Raw genomic sequence first — 21,706 nt, forward strand, 5'->3', positions numbered from 1 at the left:
TCGTTCTATAAAATGCACTAACATCGTGCAGGATCTCTTCCAAGGACCCGTGACACGGAAAGAAAAGCCGCTATAACTCCGACGAGGACCAGGGGAATGGATGGTGTGAAGCTTGGATCTTGGAAGGAAGATACGGGTAGGGTTGAAGGACCGAATGGACTTCAAGTTGTGGTAATGGAGTGTGGGTCCAGGGGCATGCGAGTAAGATTCACATCATGAGGATGTATTTGTAAACAGCTGTGTACTACTCTTGTTTACTACAAAAGAGCGCGTAGTAGGTAACCTGTCAGAGAGCCTCCCATTCCGCTGCTTGTGTTGTCAGCCAAATACATCGCGTTTTGCACTGCACGACCAAATCTTCAAAGACTCTAATACAAGTCCATATCGTATTAGAACATTCGACTAGGATAACAAGAGAGAATGCTTGCGCCTGTCATGCACATGATTCTTCCTTGCATGCACGAACGTGTTTCCACTTCCAGCACGACCCTTGGACCTACCTAGGTGTCCATGGACGACTACGCAACGTTTTTGCCAACGTGTCTATCACTAATATCTTGGGCATTCAACGAGCTGTAGCAAACACAGAATCAACCCAAGTAGCATTGACACTGACTGCGAAACGCAGGTGGTATCCCAGCGATGCTACAAGCAGCAGCTCCCAGAAAACAGGCTAGTGCGTGATGCCCAACAAGAGCTTCAGCCACATAGCAACCAAGCCGATATCGCAAAACTTCGACATCTTGCCCCTAATGAAGGCTCACGAGAAGAGAAAAAGGCAGGTATCATTCTTCTCTCCGCACGTGTCGCCATGCGAGGGAACCTCCAGAAGCAAGTCATACAGGCACGGGCCGAGTGACTTGTCCGGATTGGCCGGATGTTCACGGGTATCTCCACCTGTGACATCGTTGACAAGCTTCAATCCAAACATTCATCAACCACCGGCTGGTCCCCATCAATCGCTTTCAAGGTCTTGCGCTTTATCCTACAAAGCATCCGCATTGTTCATTTGTATTGTCTGCGCGCCCTACGTTGTTTGTGTCGCGTCGCTGTCACTATGCGTTCCTTCTCTCTTACCGCTAGTCTCGCCGCGCTCTGCAGCGCAGCACCATACGGACAGCAGACGCCACTGAAGAACATTCTTGAAAACACCGACAAGAGTGAAAAATACACATATCCAACCGATTTTACCAGGGAGATAATCCCGAAGCCGTTTCATAGCCACAACGACTACTGGCGTGATGTTCCCTTCTACTCAGGATTAAGTCAAGGTGCCATATCAACAGAAGCCGATGTGTGGCTACTAAACGGCACACTATATGTAAGTAATTTCGATCCTTATACGTTGCGATAGCATCCAGTTGAAATCTCGGCTCATTCGTTGAAGGTCGGTCATGAACCCGCTGCCTTGACCGACAAGCGCACTCTCCAGTCTCTATATCTGGAGCCCATCCTTGACACTCTGCATCGCCAAAACCCAAGCACTCGATTTGTGCAGCCTGGCGAGCAGAATGGCGTATTCGACACCTCCAGCGGACAGACTCTTTACTTCTTTATTGACCTGAAGACTGCTGCTGACGAGACCTGGCCTGCTGTTCTCGAAGCCTTGGAACCTCTGCGAAGCGGCGACTGGCTGACTACCTACGATGGCACGACTCTGCGCAAGAACCCCGTCACCGTCATTGGAACTGGAAACACCCAACTTTCTGACGTCCTCGCATCGTCTCCGCGTGACGTATTCTTTGATGCGCCACTTGCGGAGCTCAACGATTCCAAGTACCAAGATCTCACAGCCAACGAGTCGCCGATTGCATCTACCAATTTTGCATCATCCTTTGGTGAAGTGCGTAAGCGTGAGTTCAACGATACGCAGCTAGAGACTCTGAGGGGCCAACTTGACATGGCCCATGAGAAGGGAATCATGGCTAGGTACTGGAATCAGCCAGACTATCCTATTGGCACGAGGAACGCGGTATGGCGGATTCTTTGGGACGAGGGTGTCGACCTGTTGAACGTTGATGATCTTGCGGGCGCGGCTGCATTCTGGGAGGGAACTGGTTAGTTGGATGGAATGCATCTTAACCATACAAAGCTATCTCAATATCAGAATAGACATATAAAGGCTTAACGATCATAATTGTGGAAAAGATATTATCGAAGCATGGCACTGCTTAGATCATCGCGTGCGGCGCACGTTCGCAGCTCGCTTAAATCCTGCGGCTCTTGCTCGTGTTCTGGTTCCTGCAGAAGCTGATCCCTGTAACCCCAGATTACGTACTCACCCGAGATTTTCCACATGTCAGTCATCCAAGCAATTGTGTTCTAGATTCCATCTCATATTCGTTGCTTTCATCTGAGACCACTCAGCAAACACCTTCTCCAACCTCCTTCGACAAACATCCTTTATATACGTACGTGGCTGGGCCCGGAGCCGCTTGCATACCTGAGAAGCTATAGCCAGCCTTTCTTTGTTCAGCTCCCGCACATTCGCACCGGAACCCATCGTCAGGGAAGGGAGCTGCAAGCTTGTAGCTGGCTCTCATCAATAACACTATCGCAAGTGTTTTAAAGTAGCTTCTTTGGGTCTCTGGAGTTACCCGCGAGCTTTTGCGACTGAGAAAGAGCTAGGGAATAGGTGTGTTACGTCATAGCGAAGATGTTTCCTCCATCGCAGGGCTTGCGATTGGACATTGATGCCATCAGCCAGATATTTGGCTCCATCAGCATCGCATGCTGGATAGGTATGTACTTTCCGTCTTCCTGCACAGCTATACGTTGTGCGACGCGCTTGCGCCGTATTGTTTTGACATGATTGTTACCTCGGCAAGCCGGAGCTGACCCGTATACAGTGGTTTTTTCACCTCAGATAATTGAGAACTGGAAGAGAAGCTCAGCAGAGGGCCTTTCGGTAGTCTTTATTGTGATATGGCTTCTCGGGGACTTCTTCAACATCATAGGTGCAGTACTGCAGGGTGTGCTGCCAACGATGACCATCTTGGCGGTATACTATACGCTAGCCGACATCGTGCTATTGCTGCAGTGCTTCTACTACAAGGGCTTTACGTTGCGCGATGATTTTAAGAAACCGATGGATGAATCCGATGAGGATAGTGAAGCTAGCGAGCAGTCACCGCTTCTTCCCCACCGTAGGCCGCAGTCAAGTGGCTCACCCTATACAAACGGCAACGGCAATGGGATCGAGGTACAGAGACCGCGCATATCAGACATCGACAGACGCGGCTCAAGCCACTCACAAGGCTCATTCCGCGAACGATACCTCTCTATTGACGGCACGCACCTTTCGCCTGTCACACCGCTCCACGATGACTCTACTATTGCACACCAGAATGGCGCGGTCGCAGCCAAACCTCAGCCGGCCCAGTCCAGCCTGCAAACAATCATCTTCAACCTTGGTACCATCGTTCTTGTATGTGCGGCCGGAGTCTTCGGTTGGTATCTCAGTGCCCGGAACTCCACCGCTCCCAATCAGCCAGATGACCAGGACTCGTCACCCGAATCAACACTGCACTTCAACCTTTGGGGCCAGATCTCCGGCTACGTTTGCGCCGCACTCTACCTTGGCTCTCGTGTCCCACAGCTCCTGCTTAACTACCGCCGCAAGTCTACCGAGGGCATCAGCATGCTATTCTTCCTGTTTGCTTGCTTAGGTAACTTGACATATGTGTTGAGCATCCTGGTCTACAAGCCCAAGTGTGGGGGTCATGTCTGCCAGGGTGGAGAGGGACGTGCTGAGTACGGCAAGTACATTGCGGTCAACATGAGCTGGTTATTGGGCAGCTTTGGCACGTTGTTGTTGGATGCTGGTGTGTTTGTACAGTACTTCTTGTATAAGATGGACGATGACGAGAGTGACGAAGAGGAGTAAAGGCAGATATGAGAGATGCCTAAATTGTACTACTACAAAAGTTTTCGTTACAATATCTTGATGGAGCACGCAGCTGGGGGTGCATTGTTGTACATGCATGGCCTCGCAAATGTACATATGCAGAGCAGTCTTGGCTGGGACTCAGATACGTCGTTCACGAGGAGTCTAATTGGCACCGGAGTTGCGGGACGTCAGTGGGCTTTCGACTTGTCTGTTTGTATCGGAAGCCTTCGCTCGTTGGGGCAAATGGCTGCGCAACATATCCGTCTTGGTACCTTGGGCTGAGCTACGCGCGCGTTTGTAAGATCGGAGTCGTTTGAAATCAGAATGCATCATACTTCAACAATCTCGTGGTCCTTCTAATCTTTCTCATCAACACCTGAATCTGTTGCAGCTCGCACTTCAACCTGCCGTTCACAAGACAACACCAAACCAAAACGTGCAAAAACCTCACCATGCCGAAGAACGAGCATCTCAGAGGTTCCAACGCTCCTTCTCACACGTACAAAAAGTGTTCCATTAATACTCCCAGGGGTCGTCTTCTTAGCCGCCGCCAAAGCAGAAGCTATTATCCACACCTATCCCACACACTTCTACGATATCGAGGAAGCAAAAGCATATGTTGATGCTGCCTGCGAGAAAGCTGACCTCAAGTACATAACTAGCAAGCACATGACAGAGGACGAAATGGAGTATGTGAAAGATAGGGCCTGCTTCATAGTAGCTGCCAAAGCTTTCGGGCAGGGGGAGTTCTATCTAAAGGTCGAGTTAGCTGATCCAAGAGCTTTAAGGAGTATGTATGCCTGGTCCTCTCCTTGTTTTCTGATACCGACACGTACATGGTCTAGCCGCCGTCGAAGCCGACATTAAACGCCTGCTCCCCTTAGTGCCTTATTGGCCGTCAAGCTTCCTCAGTGTGCAGCATGCCGTTCTTCACGTCGACAGGGTTGCACGATGGTCCCGGTTCGTGTATGAGCAATTCGAAGGTGTGGAAGAGAAGAAGTTCCGAGCCTATGTCAACTTCAATACGGCCAGGCATGCTTTCGAAGCAGGCAGGTTTGACATGAATATACCCGGTAAAGGATGGCGGCAACCACAGCGCAAACTCCAAAAGGCTGCTACTACGTCAAAAGCGCCAATTGAAAGGTTTGGCACAATGAAGAGTAGGTCGATCTACCGTCGAACCCTCTGAACTATACTGATGTGCCAACATAGAAGCCATCGAGTTCGACGTACAACGCCTTCTTGTGCTTGTGTCCCCCTGGCCGACGAAATTCCCTTCCCTCAACGCAGCTCGAGATCATGTCTTCAGCTTCGTGAAGTCCACTTCTTTCTCATTCACATACTGGCCCGAGGTCGGCGATCACCGCTTCCGCCTATTTGTCAACTATAATACGGCAAAGCGCGCCTTTGAGCTAGGAAAGTTCAAGATCGAAGTCGACGAGAAAGAAGAAGAAGAAGAAGAAGAAGAAGAAGAAGAAGAAGAAGGAGGAGGAGGAGGAGGAGGAGGAGGAGGAGGAGGAGGAGCAGGAGGAGGAGGAGCAATCCTCATATGTGCAAGCAATGTACAAGAGGTAGCCCAAGAAATCACGATGCCGTCTGTGGATGAGTCAGATGAGGATCCTTTCAAGGTAAGGTTCTCTTCCAGTTGGGTACAGACTAACGTGTTTCTGAACATGACATGTGCTGATTATCTTCACTACAGGATCTTATTGCTGTCCTGAAGCGCGAGAGCATTCTCAAGATAGCTTTTGAGTGAATGAAGCTAGGCGAGCGAGCGTATGAGACACTGGGCAGACTGAGGCTGTGGCATAGTATGTGTTTGTATCAAGAAATATACAGCACTTGGCGTATGGCCAAAAGACGAAGGGACTGATGAAGAAGATTGGTATGTTATGCGATAATTTGGCACTCTCTTGGTATCCTCTAAGTATCTCAGAACCATGGGTTCACATCACACATCTAAATTTCATCACTACCCTCTTTTTCCTCATCAAGGACAGCGTCCACAACATCATCCATAGCGTCCGCAGAATCGTCGAGTGCGATCCCCTTACCCTTGTCCGCCTTTTTCGCCTTCAACTTTGCAATCTCGGCCTCAACACCAAGCTCTACCTCCCTCTTCAACCCTTTGTAGAAGCCCATCTTGAACAGCACTTCATACCACACGAACAAGGGCGCCAGGAACAGGGCCTGGACCAAATTGTCTAGCAGTGCGGGTTTGCGCCCTTCAAACTTGCCATGTCCAACGAATTGCAGTATCCAGCTTACGACGTGGACGGCGACGGCAATACTGTTGACTTTGGTCTTGTTGTAACGCTGCGTGAGGCGGTTGGAGAGGGATGCGAAGGCGAGGATTATGGGGGTGACGGTCACGCCAGCGAGGTTGGGAGAGAGAAGGAGGTAGAGAGCTGAGTAGGTAGCTGCAGCGATGGTGCCTAGGTTCAAGGGGAGGTTGAGGCGGGTTAGGAGGGGGTGTTGGCGGATGGGGAGGGTGGGTGTGTTTGTGCCCTGAGGGGTGAGTAGTGGTCAGCGAAGGAAGACTAGGCAACGTACGAAGAGAATGCCTGTCGCAAGCAGGACAGGCACGCATGCTATGTGGATGGCGACGTTTGTTGGCTCGCGGTGATATGCGCCATACTGCTCTTTCGCATTAGCTGATGCGCATCTTTTGAGGGCTGCACGGGTGCCATTACGAAGACGAGGTTCTTCTTCAGATCAAAGACTGGCATCTTGGACAATCTTGAGGCAATCTCGGTGCTATGTTGCGACAAGGACGGGAAAGTGTTGGCGAGGCGGCGGCGGCGCAGAGGCTGTATAAGGGCGTGCCTGAGATGCGGGGAAGATGGCGGAGAGAAGCGGATCCGGCGACAAAGCCAAGGGGTAAGGTATCGTCAGCTTCAATCAAAGGACAGAAAAGAAAGAAGGTGTATCCGCAGAGTCTCGCGATCCTGGCGCTATACGATTACTGACTATCGGCCCATCCTCACGGCGACTGCTGCCATGGCTGAGCTGGGGGGTACAGTGCATTGGCTGGTGGCTAGCTCCCTGCATGTCGAGGCAAGCTGCCGAGGCAGTCGCTGTCAGGGCAGCCCTTGACGTTTGCCGTCGCATCCCGGATACCCGTTTGCATGCTTCTCAAGTGCATGTGAAAGTCACAGCAGATGACACTAGTATCCAGGCGCGCTTGAGCAGCGCGTTTTTGTGGGGCTGCATGACGATTGGCGTGTTTTCAGTAGTGGGGATACCGACGACACCCTCCACTTCACTCCTTTGTGTATTGTTGTATCAGGGACAAACTACAACGCTGACCACAACCAGCACGAGGGTATCAAACTAACGAACGACAAGATCTGATGCCACCACGACCGCCAGCCTACGAAAGCCCTCACTACCTTCTAAGCAACAGCCACCTACACCTGCTTCTCGCCGCGAGGCGACGCCTTGACATAGGCATCTGGCTTAGCCAGACCCTTCTTGCGAAGAATGTACGTATTCCAAGCGTAGCTCATCTGCGCCGTCACGCTCACAGGGGGTCGTTGATCGCCAAATTTATACAGCTGAGGCTTGGAGAGACCCTTTTGCCGGAGGACGTACGTCTTGAACCACCAAGGTAGATTCTGACCGGCCTGGTATTTCATGTGCGTGCGCGTGGGAACACCAAAGACATAGTCGAGCTCTTCGAGTGTTCGTTGTTTAGTCTCAGGTAACCACAAGAAGCTGGTCGTCTGTCAGATGTACTCTGTTTTGCAAAATGGGTTGGATATCGACTCACATCATGATGAGAGCGACAACGTTCATACCGGCGTAGAAGCCGAATACTCCCTGAGGCTTCATAACTTTGAGCATACGAGGAAGTGTAAGCGACAGGACCGCTGCCTAGATTTTGGTGTACCAAATCAGTATGGGTCCTACCATGCAGTTCGTAAATCCTCGTTACGTACCCAGAAGTTGTTCGTAGCCACAGCCCACGACATCCCCACTTCACGATGGGAGAGCGGGAATACCTCGGCTGAGTATGTGAAAGGTACTGGTCCCATTCCAGGAGAGTAGAAGGCACCAAAGAGATACACGAAGAAGGCGATCAAACCCAGATGCGCGTCACTATCCTTGGGGATGTAGTAGCACATCCCAGCTACGAGAAGTGTCCAGAACATATTCGGAAACGTGAACAGGAGCAGTCCGCGGCGACCGAAAGTATCGATTGTCCAGACAGCAGGCCACGCGAAAGTGAAGTTGACAAGACCGAAGCCAAACGACGCAATGAGAGCTTCCTTGTTCGTGGCTCCTCCCTCTGCGAAGATCGTTGAGCTGTAGAATGCGATGATGTTGATACCGCACATCTATCTTTGTCAGCTACCATCTCTGGTATAAGCTCTTCTCCACTTGCTTACCTGCTGCCCTATCATAACAATACCAGAAGCTTGCGTCGCTCGACGAACGCGCGGAATAGTGAACAACTCTACGAAGCGTGTGAAGAAATTTGATTTGGGGTTAATCCCAGCTTCACGGATCAAGACCTCTTCCTGCTCCAACAAGCAGTGGGTGTAGTAGAGGTCACGTGCAGCTTGTAGAGGAGTATTCCGTAGTCGGAGGAAGGAGCGATACGCTTTGGCGTATTTGCGCTTTTTCATGAGCCACCGAGGACTTTCGGGTACGAACCAAATGCCAATGCAGAGAGGTACAGCAGGGATAAAAGCAGATCCAAACTGCAGACGCCAGGAAATTGCCCCAGTATTCTATATTCCATCAGTAACCGCAACACGTAGACTTACAATTACTCACCATAACAGCTAGATTAGCGACCGTCCCTAGGAAGATTCCGAAGGCTGTCCTGTTGTGCGTGTGCGAAGTCAGTGTATGTCTCACATGCAGTTGGTGCAGGGACATTTCTCACCATATCTGCCACGACATGACGAGTCCACCACGCACACTAGCTGGTACGTTTTCCGCCGAGAAAACAGGCACAGTAACTTCCTTGAGTCCCATACCGACTCCAAGGAGTACGCGACACACAGCAAGCTGACCCCACGTCTGGCTCAGACCCATACCGAAGGGTGCCAAAAGTGAGAAGATGGCAGCGATGAAGATGGTACCACGCCTGCCGCAGAGTTCGTTCACCGGATCTACATACATCAGCAAGAGAAGGTAGAAATGCGACGGCAACTTACCAGAGATCCAGGCACAGAAAACTGCAGGAGTGAAAATGCAAAGTCAGTGTATGCCAAACAAGCATGTCAAAATTCCTATACATACCAGCAATAGCTATATAAGGACAAGCATTTACGAACCCAATAATCCATCCATTCTTCTCACACGTTCCCGCCGCCTCACACACAGAGCCAGAATCTGGGATGCCCAAGGCCTGACCAAAAGTCAAATTAGCCCCATTAGATCCCGTTTGGTCCCAGCCCTGGATAGCAGCTGCGATGGAGTTGAGGATGATGGTAAAGTAGAGTGTCCGCGGTAACTTGAATCGATGCGTAATCTCCTCACGGACAGCCGTACGGTCTGCTTCGTCTAGTTCTTCGAGTTCCTCGAAGAGGGCGGGCGACTGCGCAAGAAGGGCGCCTTTGACAAGGAGCGGTTCGACGTCAGTCAATTGGTGTTCTGTGGCGAAGTCGTGGACGTTGGCTATAAGTTGCTCGCGCGAAATGTCAACGAGTGGGTTTTTGATTCTGGACTTGTCAGTATAGGGTGTTCAGATGAATAGCGATCAGGCAGTTCGTTATGGTAACACTTACTCTCCCTCGAAATTAGCAGTGAGACGAGCGACGCTCTCTTTACGCTTCTGCTCATCATCGAAGATGGAGGCTTTGCGCTCGTGGTGCTCATCCACTACCGCTGGTCTGAAACAAACATTGTCAGTACATTTCGAATTGTACATTACGTCCTATCTCATTGCACTATAAGACATGGTAGCTTACTCGATCTTGATCTCCTTGTCAGGCTCCGACATGGCCAAGACAGGAAACTAGACGTGTACAATAGAGCTTGATGTCTAAGCCTGGGTTCCCCAAGGCTAGGCGAAGATCACTTCACAAGCCTCTAGCAAGAGACAGGAATATGGATGAAGAGATTGAAAACAACTCTAGCAAGAACCTCAAGCGACATCGCATGCTTATATTCCCATGTTGCCAGGGCTTGCCTCCATCGATTCCAAGAGCTGGAGTTTCCCCGTCTTGGGTTGATGCCAATACCATTGCTCATCCATGCAGCTCATACCATTCATACACAAAACCGCTCAAGACGATCACGCGGTACATGGTAGCCAGCCAATAGCGCTATGAAGCGGTAGACCAGGGCCAATAATCACCGCATCAAAGCTCAATGTTGGGCGACTTCGGTGGCTGCAGCATGGTAAGACCTCTTTCTTGGGTGGTGGCTTGGCCTAGCTTTGACCATTGTTTCACGCCTTGGATTTCTTGAGGTGGTGAAGCCAGCGATGCGAGGCTGATGCCGATGTTGCGATCCGTGAGGAATCCGGATAAAATAATCAGGCGCATCTTCGGCGCTTGTTCAAGCCAACTGTCATTGTTGAGCATCGTGGCCTCTAGACCAGCTAGCGTAGTAGTGATAACAACAATAATAGAATTTGTAGATTTCAATACCTCTCAGGCCGAAGAAAAGGCGAAGCACCACAGGCACAGTCGCAGCATGCCTTGTACACAACTATACACCATCTCTTTCGCAAACAAGCCATATATTACGTGTCTGGCTTGGCTTTTCTCAGCAGATCGTTCTTGGTATAACGGCCAAGCTGCGCATCACGCTCCAGCTGGAGCGATAAGAAGGATCTGACATGACGGGATGGTGCAATGCAACACAACACTCATGGCATATGCATGCACGTCGAGCAGATTCCGAAAGCCTGGTAGATGAGCGATCAGCCCACCCAGCAAATGCTTTTGACCGGTGCGTACTGCGGCCGTGTTCTATCGCATGTGAAATTCTGTACTAGTACAACATACGGTCTCTTTTCTGGCGCCGATGATTCCAAAGTTTAATCAAGAAAGCGAAGCCGTCTTAACATCTCCACTTCATCGGAGGCTTTGCGTGATCAAGACGAGACGAAGAGAAGGTTGTTTCCCCGCATTCTCGCTTGGCTCGACCCAATCCTTGCATGTGCGCCAACCGTTCTGCCTTGGAGTGCGTTCTTGTGTATTTCTTGGATCTGCGGCATGGGTTGTCAGCAAGGCAACAAAGATCGAGACTTGCGCGTGATCGCTCTAGTGAGCTAGTATAAATCGAGCTATCTAGTCGTTTGAGACGCCTGTGTAAGCGCTTCCAATGCAAAGCATCGTATGCGGTGTGCCTATTAGGATCATGTATATGACAGGGACCAGTGTGAGCTTTTTTTTTTTGGACGAAGATATATGTGAATGGATGAAGCTCTTAAGAATTGGTATTTCAGCGCGTCTTCGTAGCCGGTCGCGATGCGGGCTATATCTACTAGCACAATATCCCTAGTCAGAGTTTGTACTAGTTGGTTCAGCCTCAGCTTGTGCGCCCGTCCCAGCGTTGAGCTTCACGTCTCTGTAGGAAACGTTGCTGAATCTCTATCGTGCGCCTGCTGAGGAGCGGGGCCGAGAGACGAACTTGCAGGCTGCATCTCCAATGATGAGTTACTGAGCCCAACCCCTGCTGTTACAGATTGCTCGTCCGACTGCGGAGTACCTGGCTCGGTCCTTTCTTTTCCAAGTGCTGAATCCATTCCCATGTTCCCCAACGGACCAGGACTGTGATAAGTCTGCAAGAATGTCTTCGCCTTGATGATCTGATCCAATGTTTCCTCATCGTGTCTCTCGTCTGCATCTTCCAAGCTCGGTGTAAAGCTGTCTTTCAGTTTTTTAACCTCGTCATTATCTTTCTTGTGCCCAGGCGTCGTCTAAACTCCGGAGGCATATCCTACCTCCTTCTGCTTCCCTTTGTCTGTACTATCGCTTGTGTCAGCACTCCCGGCGAAGGCCTGCTGGATAGGAGGTCTTGGTTTCGCTGCGATATCGAGTTCGGCAAACTTGGGTCGCACCTGGAAGATGTTCACACGGGCAGCGTTGAATACTTGTTCGGAAGGTGGGATGGCGACTGCGAGATTTGTGTTTTCGGTCAGGCGTGTGATGAAGAACATGAAGCGACCGGTTTTGATTTGCATTTCTGCAAAGTTTGCGCTACCGGCGGGGATATTTGTGTGTTTTCTATGGGAAGCGGCTGGTTAGTCTGGGGTTCTCACAGGTGAGATGAGTGTAAGGAATTTGTACGTACGCCATGCTCTGCTTGTGTGTCTTGAGGATGCTTGAAATGCGCTCGAAACGATCTGTGAAGGGATTTGATTCTTCGGTCTGTCTTGTGACATGGGCAACAGTGAGACATGTCGTCCGCTCATACAGAATGAGTTCTCTCGCATCGATGACCTCTGCCAGCTGTTCCAGCAGCGCCTCGATGGTGCCCGCGTTGGGGATCAGATAGTAGATGATCTTCGTCCAAGCCTTGTATAAGCTCTGATCCCAGATACTGGTCGCAAAGAACTCGACAGTGTCTTTGAAGCCTTCACTAGCCTCGCGGATGTACTCGGCGCGTTCGTCGAACATGGCTTGGCGAAGGCGGGCTTGCACAAGATCCATCTTGTGTATGAGGCAGAAGACCTTGGCGCCGGGACTGCACTCATGAAGGGCACGTATGATGTTGGAGTAAGAGACGACATCGGCTGCGAATTCGCGTGATTCGATGTCGAAGACGAAGATGAGGACAGCGACGGAGCCGAAGACGTGGTTCCTAGATTGGTTGAGATAGTTCTCGACGAAGCCGTCTTGACTGCGGAGAGTTAGTTCGAGTCATCTTGTCGTCTCACGTATGGTGGGCTCACCCTCCACAGTCCCAGAGATTGAGCATCAGGTTTCCCATGAACTTGATATTGCTGTGCTCGACGTCGATTGTCGCGCCCAGCCTACGGACGTCTTTGGCGACATAGTTGCTAAACACGATGCTTCTCATCGACGACTTGCCAGCCCCGCTCTTGCCCATCAGCAGCACCTTGCGCTGTTTCTGCCGCTTGATCGAGTTCATCGCGATAGCCTTGACCGACAGTAGAGAGGAGCTACGTGAGAGCTGTGAAGAGGCGGGTTGTGCGCAAGTAGCCTGACGGTAGATTTCGAGTCGGTAGCGAAAGCGGAGTGGTAAACTGATAGTAATACCGAGCCGTCAGGTGGAATTTGGCGATGGGATGACGTACTGTAAACACCTGCTTCGGAGCTTTGGCTTTGGCGCGCGATATTTGGGGCCCTGCACCAATCTTTGCTTGGCAGTGGGGCACTTCCGCGCTCCGCATTCCCATCACGCGCGAATGCGATTGCCATCCTTGCTTTTGGCAGTCTCGTAACGGGTACGCGCGTGTTAGTCTTTCACTCGTCATCGCCATCTACTTGGGAAACTGTCGTGGTTGGGAGGCACACACTCTCATTCAAAAGGCTTTGGTACATAGCTACATGGTCGAAGATTCCAAAAGTCATGGTAAGTGAGGAATTATTACAACATAGGAAATGGATAGCTTAGACTGCCAGCGCTTTGGAGATAAATAGGACATAAATGTGGCTGGTGCGACGAAGCAGAAGGTATAAACAAGAAGCCGTGCCACCAAATGCGACCGTCAAGATCGTGTATCATAAATCCCACCCACTTGGCCATAATTAGAAGGTACTGGTGCGGCATGGGCAAGGGCACCCTCGTGGGTATCGGATACGTGCTTCCGCTGCACGATGTCTGTATGTGAAGGAAGCGAAGGAAGTGCGGAATAACGAAGAAAGGGGTATCTTAGAAAACAGTGCCGTCCGAGAGGATCATGATTGGCGGCTCTTTAGTGTTGGGCCGCGACACTTCAGCAATCTCTCGACCTCCCTAGTGTTGCGAGTCAGTTTCATCCAGAAGAACATTTGAGTGGCGTCAAGCTTACCTTCCAACTACCAGCTTCGAGCATCTGCGCCAGGTTCAGCTTATCTGACCCGCTCAGACCCAGTAGGTTGTTTACGTCGACTAATAGATCGTCGAGTAGTCCGACTGTGACTGCGCGCCATTCGACCACTACATCGTCGTCGGCGGTAAACATTGGTACAACTTCCATGCTCGGTTGGCCTGTTGCCTGTGCATTGCGTTGGTATTGCGCGAGACCGCGTTTCTGATCCTCAGGCTTCAGTGTCAAGAGGCCGACGTCGATGAACAGTCCACCGTTTCTGTATTCTGGCAGCCCGGTAAGGAGTTCTGCGCCAGGGAAATGAACATGGAGGAGCTTGGTCATGGGGACCATTAGTGAGTAAGTCATCCATTGGGTTAGTTTGTGGAAAGGCACAATGTTTTCCCACGGATGAGTCGGGTGTGATGGCATGACTGAGCAAGGCCATGCGTCGCCCATGGGTACACCGTCGATTTGAGTCCTTGTGGCTGGCCAGATGGGGGTCAAACTGTCCATGAGGGTATTCCAAAGAGTTGGGAGGGGTATGATGGGGACTGATGATGCTTGCGTGGTTGGGTGCGAGAGAAGGTAATCTGACCTTGTTAGCCAAAATCACGAGACTTGATGGCCATGCATACCGAGCATGTTTCCTGGTCGTGCTTCGAGGCCAAAAACTTCTTGGTTCTGGAGCGCTTCTGCGAGACGCAGCAGCAGGCCAGTGCGACCCTCGAGGCCATCGATTGGGTTTGTGGCGTTGACCTGCAGGCCACGCGCCACTGTTGCGACGTCGAGCTTCTTCAGCCCCGCACTGTCGACCTGGTAGGGTTCTTTGGGATCGCTGCTGAAAGCGCCGGCCTTGAACATCTCCAGACTGGCGACGGCGAGACCCTCGCTACGGCGGTAGATCTTGCCCGACTCCTTGCTCTTGTACTGCCACTTGGTGCCTGCACCTGCATCGAGGAGGACGGAGACGAGGAAGAGATCTATGAGGCGGCGAGTGCGCTCCTGGTTGTCGACGGTCGACGGCCATGTTGCCATGAGCTGATCGATGCGCGGGCGGCCACCAACATCAAAGTGCTGCCAGCGGCCGTGAGGCGGAATTGAGGCGTAGTCAGGCGCATAGTCGCGCTGCAGGCAGTGTTAGAGCGCGCTGTCGGCCAACATGGTATCCTTGCGCTCGCAGAATGAGGCTTACCTTAATTATGGATACGACAAAGCTAGCGACATCTCCAAACTTGCTCATGTCGACTGTGAAGTGCTTGAGCTGATTTTTCTTGGCCTTTTCGAGCACCAGCTTGGAGCGCTCGCGGACGGCGTAGATGCTGCGCAGGTAGCCGGCCGGGTCGAGAGTTGGATCTGGGGCCTTTGGCAGAGGGACGTCTGGGAAGCTGGTAGGCCGGGAGCCGTTTGGAGTGGGTCCAGGGGAGCGCAGGGAGCCATTGGAGCTGTTTGGCTGGCTGCCGTTGGGGGAAACCTGGGGCTTGGAGCCCTTGCGATTGAAGAGACGCATTGGAGGCAGCGGCGACAGAGGGCGAGGTTTGCTGGCGAGAGGAGCCTTGGTGGTGAGGTTTGCTGGGAAGTAGGAAGGCACGTTCAAGTCGGGCGAGGTTGCTCGAGAATGCGGCGATCGTTCTGTCCAGAGGCCCGCGCTTGCTGGCAGTGCGGAACCGTTACCGGGAGATCCCTGGACAAATAATCCGGAAGCGACTGCGCTGGTGGAGCAAGGGAGTCGACACGTGCCGATGGAGAAACCTTGTGTAGACACTATGCGTAGTCACCACCCGCGCACTCATCAATTGCAAATCAGCTGCAGGAGGAATCGAGGACAAAGCTGCGAGAGACGCAGGAGCAAGTCCAGACGCGCCGCCTCCAGTTGTATACTACAGTCGTCTCCACCCTGGCAACCATAGTCTCGCCGACCGTCTGCCCCTTGCTCTTCCGCGTCAATGGGCGGCACGATAGACGACGCTAGTAGCGCAGCAATAAACCCTTGGAGCGTCGTCCTGTTCTGTTCCGTTCCTGAACAGCAATTCAGCTGGAGGCCCGACTGACGTATATCCTACCCACACCCGCGCCTTTCTCGACGCGCTCCCGACACCTGTCCACCCTGCAGGGTCCCGACTGCTCGTCGCGTCTATTGATGCGAGGTCGCGGTTTCTTCCATTCAAGGCATAGCTGCTGCCTCTGTACCTGACCTATGAACCGTTCGCTCCAGCTGCGACCTCTGCGGCACGCACCACATCCCCCTTGTGGTTAGGCCCATAGTATTTCTACCAGGTATCGGTCTTGACCGTCTTCAGGCTAGCAGGCAGCGTGCATACACCAAATGCAACCTCATTACCAGTTATGCTATTCTCCCACGACGCCCTTCTCCGTCGTCTCTGCTGTCTGCAAGATCAGCATCGCTATCCACACTCGTCCAAACCTAGATTCTTGCACATAGCTTCTCCTGACATGGACCCTTTACTAATGCTATGCCCAAAGCCCACAACCTGAGTCATCTACCTATCGCTTACGTCGGGGATTGGCGGGTGGTCAAGTCTGATACCGTGGCCGCGGGTTCGCGGCTCGGCAAATCCGCCATGTTGCCTGAGCGCCGAGAGTATCGACTGCCCTCCCGCCCAGGCACGAGCTGGCTGTTATCATCAGCCTAATAAGACACCTTGCACGCGCAATCTGATAAAAATATTTTCCATTACTTCCAACCTTCTGCACAACTGCCGAAAACAGGCCCATTACTTCACACCCAGCGACACTAAGGGCTCGCGGCTTCGGTTACCGTGCCGCCTACGAGTAATGGATGAAGGCATCCCTTCGGCCCGAGTCAGATGTGACACCACGGATCCAATCCATCTTGATTCGATGCGGAAGAGAGAAAGCCTTGCAAAGCTTTGCGTTGACCCTCAGGGGGGTCGCGTAGTCGGGACAGTCCGCTCGCGCCAGGACGTGCTACTGCCACCATCTCCGCGGTCGCGGTTCGACAGAGCCCACTGACCGCATCTTAACCTGACAGCTGTGGATCCGGGCATGCGCTCTCTATTCGTGCCTGTTGCCCGACTCCGCAATCACAATCCTTTACCGGTTGTTTACCTTCTGTTTACCCAGCAATCGATACGGAACGTTTGTCGGCTCGGAGGAACTGCTCGCACCAATGCGTTGCAAGGTACCGATGCAAGCATGGGGTCCAGGAACGCACATGGCTCCGAAGCCGAGCTGTAGTCTGTGCCTGCGGGAGCTGCAAAGATGGGGCTCTGTAGCACTTTATATGCGACATGTGTCGGCTCTACTTGCCTCTGTCACAATGAAGAGCCTTCTTTCCATGTTATGCAAAACATGTGAGGCTTTCGAGATTTGAACAATCTTATCGCACCGTATTCACGTATTTACGTATTCTAAGATTTCGGTGGCGTTGACTGCGGGTGCCATGTAGGTATGCTGTAGACTGACCAAACCACAATTTGGGCGTCCGATGAAGTATGCCAAAGACACTTTTGAGACATGGCCTGGACCCTGCATGTGTGTCACGTGTTGTGGCTATGCCTGGCGGGTACCTGTGGCGCGAACCGAGCAAGCGCAAGCGCGACAGACACATGGTGAAGCGGTCAATACACCCAATACTGATGTTTGACAACCCAACTCGCAATAATGATATGAATTCTCCCGCACACTCTTTGACACGACGTACACAGCAAAAGCAAATACAATGGACGATCTAGCCGGCCTTGACTGGTCGCAGCCCGCCAAAAAGACAACGACCAACACCCCCGCGGCCTTTCCACCCTTCCGCCAGAGCCCCACGCCTCAACTGTCCGGTCGATCCACGCCCCTTTCCACGCTCTCTACGCAACCGTCTGACACTGGAGCTGGCTCCGGTGGTACTCAGCAGTTCAAGCCGCCCTCGAAAGCAGCGACTCCCGCAAACGACAGCTTCGCTAGTCTCGTGTCTTCCAACAAGTCCAAAGCCCCGACAAGCAACCTCTCACTACAAGAGCGGCAGAAACAGATACAAGAGGAGAAGGCGCGACAGGAAGCGGAGAAGAGGAGACAATGGGATACCACTTTCGGGGGTGCTGATTCAAGCCATTTGGACACGTTAGGAAGTGGGAAGAGCACACCAGAGCCGGCCGCATTTGGCGCCCCGCGTCCGTCGAACAATCCCTTCACCAACCATGGCCTGTCCAAGACCATCAACAAGCCTTTCGCAGGCCTGGACACCACTTCGAGGCGGCCTGAGGTATCTTCTCCCAGCGAGGCTGACCTCCTTGCAGCATTCAACTCGGCAGCTCCCGTAGACAGCTCAAGCCACTTTCCCAAACCAAACCAAGGCAGTGGCAGAAGCACGCCTGCTTACAGCGCGAATGTCTCTCGGGGCAACACACCCCTACCACAGCCTACTCCTGGTAACAATGCGCTTCTGGACGACGATGATGACATGTTCGGTCTCAAGCAGATGGCGCAAAAGTCGACTTCGCCTGCGCCGCCGCCAACCAATGACGCTGATGATGATATACTAGGCTTGTTAGGAAAGCCTGTCTCCGAGTTTCAGCACAAAGAAGCGCTACAGCCAGCCGCTGCAGAGGAGTCTTCACAAGCACGCCGACGGGCTTCACCTGGGCCCGAAAACGCACATGACAAAGCTGTTGCTGAGCTAGTAGATATGGGATTCCCGGCCGAAAGGTCAGCGATTGCACTAGCGACTACTGAGTCTGGACTGGACGTACAAGCTGCTGTGGGATGGCTGCTCAATCAGGCACATGCAGAGGCGAAACAGAAAACACATTCACAGAGTCAAGATAGATCCCGCCGTGAGCCAGATGAGTTCGACGAGCGTCCGAGGCGAGGAAACAGTAGACCCAATGGACGCGAATCTTCAAGAGAACCGCGGGCGAGTAGCTCTAGGCCCGCGTGGATGCAAGACGATGAAGCACGGAGTCGATCTGGTCAACGTAGGCAAGAAGGTCAAGAGAAAGACGTAACTCAAATGGCTTCAGAGATTGGCAACAATCTTTTTAAATCAGCGAATTCACTATGGAAGACGGGCCGCAAACAAGTACAGAAAGCCATGGCCGACTTTCAGCAAGAGGGCGATCCTAATATGCCAAAGTGGATGAGAGATGCCCAGGCTGCGGAAGCTGCTCCTCGCTCAGGTCGACAACAGAAGGCTGATCAATCGGCTACAGACGAGGCCATGATGCTGGAGGCTGGTGGACGACCCACTAAGCCTTCTCGGACGAGCGAGATGCGTCAGCAAGCCGAACCGCTACCTGTACGCCAAAGAAGAGAGCAGGAAACTGGGCGAAACGATCGCCCAGATCGCATGTCGTCTCAGTCTCCATCACAGCGGCAGCCACCATCAAGTTTGGATAAACGACCAGCGATGCGACTGACCCGCCAGGAGGTTGAAGAACAGAGCTCCCAGGCGTACGTTAGTCCTGCTCGCCGGAAGAAGACCACTCCACAACCGCAGCCAGAAGTAGATCTCTTCTCTCCAGAACCTACGCCCCCAAAGCAGGCTTCACGCCAACCGACACCAGCAAAATCTAACAACCCGTTTCTCCAAGCAACTTCAGCACCAAAGGCTCGAAGTCCAGCGCCTACACCGATTGCATCCAGACCGAAAGCACCACCGCGACAGATCCCTCCTGTCTCGTCTTCGGCTCTCAGTTCGTCGTCAGCTGACCGGCAAAGAGGTTCAGAGGCATTCAAGCGTGGAGACTACTCCGCTGCACACGCTGCCTATTCTTCTGCACTGAGTCCTCTTCCAAAAACACACCCTGTCACGATAGTCGTACTCTGCAATCGCGCAGTCACTAACATCAAAGTTGGCGACCCGAAAGCAGCAATTGCTGATGCCGATGCAGCCTTGGCTATAATCGGCATATCGAGAGGAGAAGGCGAAAAGATCGCTACAGGTGGAATGGAGGGCGAAAAAGACATGAAGGAATTTTACGGTAAAGCCCTCATGCGAAAAGCAGAAGCACTAGAGAACATGGAGAAGTGGGCAGATGCACACGGTGTATGGAAAGAGGCTGTTCAAAATGGTGTAGGCGGTGCCATCGCCATCTCTGGACGAAACCGCTGCGAGAAAGCCGCAAATGGCGGCAACAACAATGCGCCAGCAGCCACCAAACGCCCACCTCCAGCCCGTAAGCCCGCTGCTCCTAGACCCTCCGCCATGTCAGACCTAGGTGGTGGTCCAGCCATCGACTCCGAGGCCGTCAAGCGCATGAAAGCCGCCAACGCTGCCGCTGAACGTGCAGACGACGAGAAGTTCGCCCTGACCGATCAAGTCGACGCCAAGCTCATCGCTTGGAAGGGCACCAAGTCCGACAACCTACGTGCTTTACTGGGTAGTTTGGATAAAGTGCTTTGGGAGGATGCTGGATGGAAGAAGGTCAACATGGGCGATCTGGTCATGCCGAATAAGGTCAAGATTATCTATATGAAGGCCATTGCCAAGGTTCATCCTGACAAGGTATGTCCTCTAACTTCTCCTTTCTCACTTTTCTACCATCGTACTTGAAGAGGTTTTACAAACGGGCAGAATGCTAACCACGTTCCACTACAGATATCTCAAACAGCGACTACTGAGCAGAAGATGATTAGTGCAGCTGTCTTTGCCACATTAAACGAGGCGTGGGATAAGTTCAAGACAGATAACCATCTATAGTCTGGCTGTCCTCTATGGCCAACAATTATAACTTTCCATTTTGAACTTGCTTATGATACCACTTGCTACCTGTGAACATGGCAGCAATGAGGCACATTTTGCCATACTAAACACTTGGTCTGTTCCTTTCCTCTGTCGATTCCTCTCTCATTTGTTGAGTTCTTTTCTTCATCTTTTCCTCTTCGATTCATATGCACCCTGTCGCCCTCGATCTTTGTTCATACTGTAAAGCTGTGGTGTGAAATGCTCATAGCTAGTTAGCTAGCTTATTCGCTTTGACAAAACAATGCATTCTCCTTTCAAGTCGTGGCGTACCTGCCTCGCGCCAATCATGTTGTATATTAGCGGTGATGCTGATTTAACTTGACCATTACTACCATAAGTACTGGGGGGACATTAGGACATGGGTGGGTTGCTCCTATTGAATTGTTGCGTTTCCAAATGATTGATATGGACTTTGGTGTGCTTGGGCCTTCTCAGCGACTTTCCTTACAACCCTGTTCTAAACCTAGCACCAAAGATTAAACTTACCATCTCACCTAAGCTAGAACATTCTTCTACAATATTTCTTGACTCTTGTTAGCAACGAAAAGCTAGGAAGGGGTATAGCATGCTCTCTTGTGACAAGGGATGCTAGGCAAGAGACTTCCTATCCTCTCTTGAGATACTCCTTTACTTTCGGGTGGATATAGCAAAACCCAAGCAGAGTTCCGGGAGATATGCAGCCAAGGAAGTTGACCTTGTAATTCTAAAACACCAAAGATCCGCCGAGAAGGCCTATCTACGGACTTACTACGTGCCGTAGTCGGTTTATTCATTCCGATAAGCGAAAATGACTTATGTTGTGTTGCGGTAGCGCGCAAACACACTCATGTTTACACGTCTAGGAATGGATTTCCACCAGCTGGGTTTAGCTATCAGAAATCTTGCTTCTATTCGGCTTCTTTTCTGACTTCGAGTTGGAATCAACCTGGTATGCATGTTGGTGTCATGCCTGGTCTGGGACCGTGAGTTTGGGTATAGCCACTTTGTTGTGGTATAAGGCGTAACTTCTCTACTACGACATGGTATCTGCTCAGGCATCGACTTCGGCAACTACATCCCGAATGGCCTAGCACTGCCATCCAATCGCTCTCAACTCCTACAGGATACATCATCTCTCGCTACTACGCTCAAGAGTGTGCCGAGGCTACGCATTTCGTCATTC

The 21,706-nt window shown here is 51.9% G+C and overlaps 9 protein-coding genes across 9 annotated transcripts; 5 read left to right on the plus strand and 4 right to left on the minus strand.

The window, feature by feature from the left end:
• Window positions 1–1,057: 1,057 nt before the first annotated feature.
• CC77DRAFT_1059311 (hypothetical protein) lies at window positions 1,058–2,062 on the plus strand (the record flags this gene model as incomplete). Its single annotated transcript, XM_018528219.1, has 2 exons — window positions 1,058–1,321; window positions 1,388–2,062. The coding sequence occupies 2 exons, from the start codon at window positions 1,058–1,060 to the stop codon at window positions 2,060–2,062; spliced, it is 939 nt and encodes a 312-aa protein (XP_018387824.1).
• Window positions 2,063–2,265: 203 nt separating this feature from the next.
• Window positions 2,266–4,230, plus strand: CC77DRAFT_1039016 (PQ-loop-domain-containing protein). The gene is made up of 2 exons (XM_018527142.1): window positions 2,266–2,741; window positions 2,850–4,230. Exons 1-2 carry the CDS (start codon window positions 2,657–2,659, stop codon window positions 3,884–3,886), a joined length of 1,122 nt encoding a protein of 373 aa, XP_018387825.1. The 5' UTR covers window positions 2,266–2,656; the 3' UTR covers window positions 3,887–4,230.
• Window positions 4,231–4,341: 111 nt separating this feature from the next.
• Window positions 4,342–5,645, plus strand: CC77DRAFT_1059313 (hypothetical protein; the record flags this gene model as incomplete). Its single annotated transcript, XM_018528220.1, has 5 exons — window positions 4,342–4,366; window positions 4,419–4,679; window positions 4,735–5,049; window positions 5,102–5,517; window positions 5,592–5,645. 5 exons carry the CDS (start codon window positions 4,342–4,344, stop codon window positions 5,643–5,645), a joined length of 1,071 nt encoding a protein of 356 aa, XP_018387826.1.
• Window positions 5,646–5,819: 174 nt separating this feature from the next.
• On the minus strand, window positions 5,820–6,778 carry CC77DRAFT_728770 (DUF962-domain-containing protein). The gene is made up of 3 exons (XM_018532946.1): window positions 6,583–6,778; window positions 6,443–6,526; window positions 5,820–6,397 (listed from the first exon to the last, which is right to left on the minus strand). Exons 1-3 carry the CDS (start codon window positions 6,616–6,618, stop codon window positions 5,849–5,851), a joined length of 669 nt encoding a protein of 222 aa, XP_018387827.1. The 5' UTR covers window positions 6,619–6,778; the 3' UTR covers window positions 5,820–5,848.
• Window positions 6,779–7,299: 521 nt separating this feature from the next.
• CC77DRAFT_931350 (D-xylose-proton symporter) lies at window positions 7,300–9,773 on the minus strand (the record flags this gene model as incomplete). The annotated part of the gene is made up of 9 exons (XM_018534206.1): window positions 7,300–7,606; window positions 7,662–7,765; window positions 7,831–8,229; window positions 8,281–8,595; window positions 8,693–8,720; window positions 8,784–9,012; window positions 9,058–9,078; window positions 9,143–9,564; window positions 9,631–9,773. 9 exons carry the CDS (start codon window positions 9,771–9,773, stop codon window positions 7,300–7,302), a joined length of 1,968 nt encoding a protein of 655 aa, XP_018387828.1.
• Window positions 9,774–10,093: 320 nt separating this feature from the next.
• Window positions 10,094–10,781, plus strand: CC77DRAFT_728848 (hypothetical protein). Its single transcript, XM_018532947.1, has one exon. The coding sequence runs from the start codon at window positions 10,343–10,345 to the stop codon at window positions 10,685–10,687; it is 345 nt and encodes a 114-aa protein (XP_018387829.1). The 5' UTR covers window positions 10,094–10,342; the 3' UTR covers window positions 10,688–10,781.
• A 993-nt stretch (window positions 10,782–11,774) lies between these two features.
• CC77DRAFT_931792 (hypothetical protein) lies at window positions 11,775–12,949 on the minus strand (the record flags this gene model as incomplete). The annotated part of the gene is made up of 3 exons (XM_018534229.1): window positions 11,775–12,081; window positions 12,149–12,697; window positions 12,750–12,949. 3 exons carry the CDS (start codon window positions 12,947–12,949, stop codon window positions 11,775–11,777), a joined length of 1,056 nt encoding a protein of 351 aa, XP_018387830.1.
• A 372-nt stretch (window positions 12,950–13,321) lies between these two features.
• On the minus strand, window positions 13,322–15,794 carry CC77DRAFT_1018433 (DUF1688-domain-containing protein). Its single transcript, XM_018524620.1, has 5 exons — window positions 15,025–15,794; window positions 14,468–14,957; window positions 13,833–14,422; window positions 13,444–13,777; window positions 13,322–13,393 (listed from the first exon to the last, which is right to left on the minus strand). Exons 1-4 carry the CDS (start codon window positions 15,337–15,339, stop codon window positions 13,694–13,696), a joined length of 1,479 nt encoding a protein of 492 aa, XP_018387831.1. The 5' UTR covers window positions 15,340–15,794; the 3' UTR covers window positions 13,322–13,393; window positions 13,444–13,693.
• Window positions 15,795–17,424: 1,630 nt separating this feature from the next.
• Window positions 17,425–20,595, plus strand: CC77DRAFT_1018434 (hypothetical protein). Its single transcript, XM_018524621.1, has 2 exons — window positions 17,425–20,304; window positions 20,398–20,595. The coding sequence occupies exons 1-2, from the start codon at window positions 17,533–17,535 to the stop codon at window positions 20,497–20,499; spliced, it is 2,874 nt and encodes a 957-aa protein (XP_018387832.1). The 5' UTR covers window positions 17,425–17,532; the 3' UTR covers window positions 20,500–20,595.
• Window positions 20,596–21,706: the final 1,111 nt, after the last annotated feature.

Source organism: Alternaria alternata (genome assembly GCF_001642055.1).
Source record: "Alternaria alternata strain SRC1lrK2f unplaced genomic scaffold CC77scaffold_6, whole genome shotgun sequence".
NCBI lineage: Eukaryota > Fungi > Ascomycota > Dothideomycetes > Pleosporales > Pleosporaceae > Alternaria > Alternaria alternata.